At 36.2% G+C, this 7846-nt stretch overlaps 1 protein-coding gene across 2 annotated transcripts; it reads left to right on the top strand.

The window, feature by feature from the left end:
* Positions 1-1368: 1368 nt before the first annotated feature.
* LOC137022974 (carcinoembryonic antigen-related cell adhesion molecule 1-like) lies at positions 1369-5850 on the top strand. 2 transcript variants are annotated; one of them, XM_067389456.1, is made up of 5 exons: positions 1369-1454; positions 2382-2714; positions 2873-2920; positions 3397-3669; positions 5669-5850. In XM_067389456.1, exons 2-5 carry the CDS (start codon positions 2429-2431, stop codon positions 5773-5775), a joined length of 714 nt encoding a protein of 237 aa, XP_067245557.1. In that variant the 5' UTR covers positions 1369-1454; positions 2382-2428; the 3' UTR covers positions 5776-5850. The 2 variants fall into 2 exon arrangements, with proteins under 2 accessions (XP_067245557.1, XP_067245556.1); XM_067389455.1 differs by lacking the exon at positions 1369-1454 and adding an exon at positions 2178-2307.
* The last annotated feature ends 1996 nt before the right edge of the window (positions 5851-7846 follow it).

Below are 7846 nucleotides of genomic sequence, written 5' to 3'. Positions count from 1 at the left end.
AGTGCAAGTGAAATAATTTGTTTAAAGATGAAGTGCTTTTTTTTAAAGCACACTAATTTTTACATTCAAACTCCTATTTCTATGTTCCTTGAGTCTTGTGTGATTTTGTCCCTTACCTCTTTATTTAAGCAGCAATGACACCATTTTCTTCTAGAAATGATTTGCCAGTTATCACTGTAAAGCTGCTTTGACACAATCTGCATTGTAAAAAACACTATATAAATAAAGGTGACTTGACTTGACATTAACAACTTTACCTCCTTTTATATTTTTCATTAATTTGATCAGTGGTTATATATGTTGGAATTAGATATTAGATTGAATTCCATAGATGACCCCCTCCAGTCTCTTGTAATCTTTTTCCCATTCATTCCTTTCATCTTGAGTATAGTTTGTTTTTTACCCAACCTCTTTCACTATAATCAGAACTCTCGCTTGTTCTAAACATTTAGCCAAAACAACTGATCCAAAGATTTTATCGATCACTTTGGATAGTACTATTGGATGCAAATGCTTTCCTGAACTCTTTTTAAATATCAGCATAACTTTGAAACAAATTCTCCTCAGCATTTTGTACAGTTTGTTCTCTTGGATTTTCCTAATTTGCTTTGGTCTTTTTTTAAAGGTGCCCTAGAATTAAAAATTGAATTTATCTTGTCATCACGAGCCGCAGGGTTTAATTTGGATTTGTCTGTGCATGTTTTTTAGACAAAGTTCCCATTGACATGCATTATACGACCGCAACCGTTGAAGTTAAAATCATCATTTTTGTTCTACTGAAGAAACAAAGTCACCTACATCTTGGATGCGCTGGGGGTAAGCAGATAAACATCACATTTTCATTTTTGGGTGAACTATCTCTTTAATCGTATCTTGCATAGTTACCACCATATCCATGGTCCTTAGAAGATTTCTTGCATTTTGAATTTTTCTTTCTTGAGTATACCTCTGTAAATCCTGCCCTGTTCTCCATTATTGATTCTTCAGACTCTTCATCCATGACTGCACAGCAGCAAACCTTTGTTCTCTACTATACTATACAGAATCTTAATAGTCTCAAAGGCAAAATTGTAAGTATTTCATACATCACATTGACAACTGCAGTGATCCATTGCTTCTCTTTAGTTTAGCTTTCAGCAGTCTCTAAAAATACACCTCAGTTTTCTTGTCAAATCTATTTGTACAGTCAGTCGCAAAGCTCTTTCCCAGTTTTAGATGTGTTTTGTGTGTTTTTCGTGGCATTCACACTGAAAACCAATGCTGCAGCTCACAACGGCCGACGGTGACATCACATGCATTCCCTCTACATAGAAAGCAATGCGATCTTTCAAAGGAAGTGTTTTAAGATGCATAAGAGATGCAACCAGAGCAAAAGCAAAACTTTGGGGCAAAGACAAAAAACTAGCATTATCTTAAATATGATGTCTGAAAGAATAAAGCATGAATCTTACAGGGTAACCTATTGTTTGGTTTGTGATTCTCTGTTCCCCAGATCTTATGATGTTTGTTTTAAGGCTTAACTGCTTTCAAGTGTGTCTTGTTTGATTATTGGCCATGTGTGTAAAGCCATCTTGTTTCCACTGTCAGATGTGTTTGTGTAAACCTGCTGTAAGAGAGTTTCCTGTTTGTCAAGTCTTGTTTATTTTTGTATATGATGTAATAGTTGTCAGAGTTATGTTCTGTTTTGTCCTAGTTTTTTATTGTGTTCAGTTGCTGTTTTCCTTGATGTATGCTGTGTTTGAAATCACCCTCATTCACTACATTAATCTACTAATATAGTTCACTTGAGGCAGTGAATGAAAACGAGTGAGTGAATGCTGCTGCTGCTGCTGCTTTTACATAGTTTATGCTTGCAGAAGTTGCTGGTGGGACAAAAGGCTTAATGACCAAAGGAAAATGTGAGTCCTATGGCCAAACCAGTTGAGAACCACTGGTCTGGGAGGAAATAAGATTTAAAAATAAAATTATATTTAATTTATAAAATACTTTTTTAGATATATATAATATATATTTATTTATATAGAAATTAACATGACCGCTAAATGTGACTGGCTGATTACAATCAAATATGCCGTAAAAGCTGATCACTCACACCAGAAGATAAAGTCCTCTGAATAAAGGGATGTGGTTTGTGGGCAGCTATACAATTGCGGATACGTGTGAAGGGTGCTTCACATGCAGATCTCACTGACATGCAATCAAAATAAGGTTTTGCTTTCAACCTCGATGGAGCATAAATGTTTTAATTACACTTAAGAATAATGTTTGTCAGTAAATGGTTTTCTTTGATTCTGCTCAATTTGTGTGGTAAGTCAGACTTCTTGTTCAGTTTGTGTCGTTGTTCGTTATAAAAGACACTTCATACCACTCTTGCTCTCCAGGTGCTCTTACTGGTGCTGAGAAAGATGAAATCAAGACAATATCAGTGATGAAGGGAGATTCTGTAACTTTACTTACTGGTGTTAGTGAAATTAACAGAGATATACAGATACTGTGGCTATATGGACCTGAGGATCCAGACACTCTCATTGCTGAAATCTATAAGATGAGCATCTCTATATATGACAGTTATGAGGGGATTGACAGATTGCAGATGGATCAGCAGACTGGATCTCTCACCATCAGGAACATCACAATCACTCACTCAGGACTCTATACGGCACAGATTATGACCGCAATGGCCACATATAAAAGATTCAAGGTTATTGTCTATGGTGAGTTTCAGTCTTTATTCTTATGTAGGCCTACTGCAATTTTTGAACAAAATGTATTAAATTTACCAAAATATATTGGTAAATGATAAAAAAAATAGATTTATTTAAATGTATTTTTAATCTATTTATTTGTCCTGATATATATGGTTATTTTGAAGCACCGGTCACATTGCCTGTCATTGAAAGCAGTGAGTGTCAGATATCTGGTGAGTAATGCAAGTATTTTTGCAATATTTGCAATAGTTTATTTCCATACTATTCATATTTTTGCTGTATATATGGCATGTGTTTCTGTGAATATTATCAAATCGTGACAATGGTGTAGCGTACTACTGCTGGAAATATCTGTCGTTAATTAATCACTTCTGTTTACTTCATTTTTAAATATTAGGCAGTATTTTTAGCTTTTAATGTTTAATTGCTAAATAAATATTTTGTTTAATCATTTGAATTTAGAACTCTTTGTCATTTGCTGTTTAGAAAGTACAGAACTTACAAACTCCTGTAGGATTGAGTTAAAGTTAAGAATGTGGGATTTTAATAAGGCTGTATTGTGTGAGGTGTGTCCAAACACTAAATAATGTCTTCTTGGCAATTCCTCTTTGAGTGGTTTGGTGTGTTCTGTTGCATGTTGACTGAAAGTTATTTTGAGACTCAAAAGCAACCTCTCTTCTTCCACTAGTGTTGCAGAAATGTGCCACCACTTGTTTTGGGATTTCCTGTGAGGTCTGTACACTAAAGTGTTCATCTGAAAATGGACCAGGAGTCTCTCTGTCATGGTATAAAGGGAGCAAAAGACTGAATCAGACCATCAGCCCTGAGCTTAACATCAATCTCTCTCTCACGCTGGAGATAAAAGAGAGAAACAGTGACGTGTATCATTGTGTGGCTGCTAATCCAGTCAGCAACCAGACAACACAATTCAGCTTCCAGGAACACTGCCCACCATTTTCAGGTTAAGTTCAATACCAGCACATTAATATTTTGTAATATTTTGTGTTTACAAACAAAAATAATAAATTACCTTTAATTGCTCTGATATAAATGCAACTAAATCAACAATAATTGTACTTCATTGAGGTTTCATTGTGTGCTGTATTCATCCAATAATTATTAGCCTACAAAATAATGATGATAGTGAAATTTTTAGTTTGGAGGATAACTTTCTTTTTAGTTAGCAGGAGGCGGGAACCAGCGAACGTTCAACAGACTTTAAAAACAATATAAAATAAACAAACAACAAAACAAAAGTAAAATGGCAACTGCAGCACACACAAACATACTGTAATAAAAACATAACATAAATCCAGGACTGGTCTTCTCTCGTCCTTCACTGTCGTCGTTCCTCCTTTTATGCTTCCGGAGCTCCTCGGTGAGAGATACGAGACCGGTGCAGTGCGCAGGTGATGCTCCTTAGCAATCACGCCACCGGCCTCACGCCGTTCCCTCGCGGCTCTCGCCCCCGCCCTGCTTGTCACAGTGTGTTTACTGGACAACGATCTACCAAAAACGGAAAAGTTTTTTCTTTGTACAGATAACAACGTTATCAAAACTACACACGGATGCACGAAAATGACTAAAACACTGTATTACACATGCCAGACAAGTAGATGGCAAAGTCACTTTGTTAAGAAAGACGTGTGCGCATATGCATTCTTTTACAGAGCATTCACGCCAAATGCACATGCCTATCCACCTTATTTTTTACAATTTTCTGCACTTTTATATTCTTCTCCTTATTTCCCTAGCGACTAATTAATCAGAAGTCTTGCAGAAAACACCTTCCAGGTTGAAAGATGAGGTGGATAGACTGAACACGTAATATGCATGCCATCACCTTTTTCACAGATTCATGTTTTTGTAGTTTACACAGAGATGACAACGCTATAATTTTCAAAAGTTTGCATTTTCAGGCCACCAAAACACCGTTGTCGTGTAAATAAATGGCCAAAAGGCATAAAAGGTTTTCCGTTTTTAGTTGTAAATGGTGTCGTGTAAACAGCCCCTCAGACAAAACACTGTTCAGCCACAACATTAAAACCATCAACAGGTGAAATGAATAACACTGATTACATCGTTACAATGACACTTGTGAAGGGGTAGGATATCTTAGGCTGCAAGTGAATGGTAAGTTATTTTTTCATGTGTGAAATAGAAATTCCACTTCCTGTGGAAGCAGGAAAAACGCTAAAAGATCTGAGTAATTTTGTCAAGTGTCAAATAGTGATGGCTTGATGGGTCAAAGCATTTCAGCAGCTCTTGTGAGGTGTTCCTGATATGCAGAATTACCAAAAGTGGTGCAAGGAAGGATGACTGGTGAACTGAAGTTAGGGTCATGGATGCCCAAAACTAGTGCATCTTGTCCAATCACACAGAAGAGATAGTGTAGCTGAAACTGCTGAAAAACTTAATGCTGGCTATGGACACACTATGATGGCCCCTGTCCACCACTGGAAGCACCTAAAATGGGAACATGACCATCAGAACTGGACCTTGGAGCAGTGGAACAGGGTAGGGTGGCCATACATCTTCTTGTTGGACTTAAAGGATCAGCAAACGCCTTTGTGCCAGACACTACAAGACACCTTCAGAGGTTTTGTGAATCCTGTGCCTTGGCACATCAGAGCTGTTTTTGCAGCACGACCTACATGATGTTAGGCAGGTGGTTTTAATGATGTGGCTGATCAGTGTAAATTGTAGTGAGATGCTCTTCGAGGACAGAAACATTTTACATTTTACATTTCAATCCCCTCGTTCAACAGAGCAGGTAACCATATTGGGTACACATTATTGTAGTTTACACAGAGATGATAAGAATATAATTTTCAAAAACGTGCCATTTGAAACCCCCAAAAGTTTGTGATTTCAACCCCCCCACAGTTGTCGTGTAAATGATGCATAATTTTTTGTTAGCTGAAAACGCTATCTTGTAAACGCCCACTTTGTTTCCACAGATTCCAGTCACTCTTGTGGTTTTACTGAAGCTGTGATCCGATTGGTTATCTCTGCTCTGGTGGGCGTGGCTACTGTTGCTGTGCTGGTTTATGACTTCAGATCTTGAAGAGGAGTTGATGCCAGTCCCCAATGAATGTCTGAGTGAAATGTGTAACCTTAAACTGCTCACAATAATAATGTGGTGTAGCATTACTGTGTTTTTCTGCTGATATGTGGATGTAAATAAATTGTGAATAAAAATTGTACATTTCACAGCTCTAAGGATCAGTGTGTGTGTGTTTTTGCTACTGGAGAGTATAAAAAATGATCAAACCTAATACTGTGGCCTGAACAGTTAACCACAGTGAATCATGTGAGCAGTCAGTCAAGAATAATTTTGCTGTGCAAATCAGTTTTTTTATACACATCCTCTTTCACTATAACTCAACAAAAATGAAACTATGGCAAAGAATGAAACAATGTCTCCTGAGACACAGTGCAGAAACATTTAACATTTCCATTACATTGACTTTAAGAAATCATTATGGAAAATCTAGATTTAAATATTCCCACACACTCGCATGGTTAAGCGTAAAAGACCTTTAATGAAATGGGCTAAATCATTTAAAAAATGTTGATCAACCTGTTTCAGCTTGACAGACTTCCTCAGAATACATTTCTATATTTTAACATATTTACAGAGCAAGAAACATGACTGCTGCCACCAAAGTTTGAGAAGCTCAGAGAAAATATCTGACTATATTAATGCAAGTGAATCAACTGACTAGTATTTTAGTATTTTATTACCACAAGCTTTAAATCCATCCATCCATTCTTCAAACCACCTGTAGGGTCACTGTATGCTGGTGTTTATCCCACAGGACAAAGCTGTTATTCATATTTATATTATTTTAAATTAAACACATAATATTGTCAATATATAATTGCTCACATGTAAATCATTAAGAATATATTATAAATATATAATTATTGTATCTAAAATTCTTTCACGTTCATGAGTTTCTCAAATTAAACTCAGTAGACACTGAAACTGCCTTAACTATCAACTATGTGGCGTTTCATGCTTAGTTTTTTCCTTGGAAATCAGGATAATGATAGACAACTCCTTAGTAAGGGAGAAAAAGACACACAGAGCATTTCTATGAGCTACTGTACAGAACAATTTAATATATTCATGTTTCTAAAAGCTCAGTAATTAACCAGCAGACACAGGTAATAAATATAACATTTCACAGAAGAAATATTTACAAAATGTGGGCTTTGTACATATAGGCCTGGTTTCACAGATAGGGTTTAGCCTAAGCCAGGATTAGGTCTTAGTTCAATTAAGGCATTTAAGCAGATTTTATAAATGTACACTAGAAAAAAAAAAAAAACATTACTGATGTGCATCTTGAGACAAAACAATGGCATGGAAGTGAAGGTAGCTTTCAGTTGAAACAGCTCAAATGTGCATTTTAGTCTAGGACTAGCTTAAGCATTGTTTGTGAAACTGGGGGATAGAGAAATGGTTTAAAACATCTGTAGGTGTTGACAGGATTTGAGAGTTTTGCATTTTCCAAAGATTTTGCATTTTTTGCATTCAAATTTGTCTGTAGTGACACATGTCACTTTCACTTTCACTATTTTTTGTAAAGCATGTTGGTCACACCGTAACTTCAGTCATTATAGAGGTTTAGAGTAAAACGTTGCTCCAACTGACATGGATTATCTTCTCTTTTTTATGGAGAATCCCTGTGTAGAAGAACTAGGATTGGCCAACAGAGATGAACCAGGATAAACTACAGGTGAGGCTTCATCTGACTCAAGCTTGTTAATGATGATCAGAGAAAAATTGTTTTTACTTTGAATTCTGACGAAATGTTCAGTAATTATTGATCCCCTTCAAACTCACTCAGAATAAGGCTTATTGATTGCTTAGAGTCTTTTTAAAAAGTCAGAAAAGTGAAATAGTTCTGCTATCATTGTCACTTTTGTTTTGGCTTCAGTCTCTGATGTTTTATTGGAGTTTTTGTTCAGTATTTTCTCACTAATTGTCTGAGCTTGAGGTTGTGTAAAGCAATTATTCATTTGCAGTGGATGTTTCATGATTTTCTCTCCTGAAAAACTGGTTAAGCTGTATTTGTCACAATGAAAGTCAATAGGGCACAAATGTTTCTGTCTCCAAAAAGAACATA

The sequence above is a fragment of the Chanodichthys erythropterus genome, chromosome 7 (assembly GCF_024489055.1).
Source record: "Chanodichthys erythropterus isolate Z2021 chromosome 7, ASM2448905v1, whole genome shotgun sequence".
In the NCBI taxonomy this organism is placed as follows: domain Eukaryota; kingdom Metazoa; phylum Chordata; class Actinopteri; order Cypriniformes; family Xenocyprididae; genus Chanodichthys; species Chanodichthys erythropterus.
Note: the sequence above shows the minus strand (reverse complement) of the source record. Positions and strands in the feature narration are given on the sequence as shown.

Bases quoted from the DNA above. Each gene is read 5' to 3' on its own strand.
- LOC137022974 (XM_067389455.1), top strand. From the start codon at position 2,262: ATGTTTGTCAGTAAATGGTTTTCTTTGATTCTGCTCAATTTGTGTG. The intron at 2,715-2,872 runs GTGAGTTTCAGT...GTTATTTTGAAG, and splicing joins ATTCAAGGTTATTGTCTATG to CACCGGTCACATTGCCTGTC. The intron at 3,670-5,668 runs GTTAAGTTCAAT...TTGTTTCCACAG, and splicing joins ACACTGCCCACCATTTTCAG to ATTCCAGTCACTCTTGTGGT.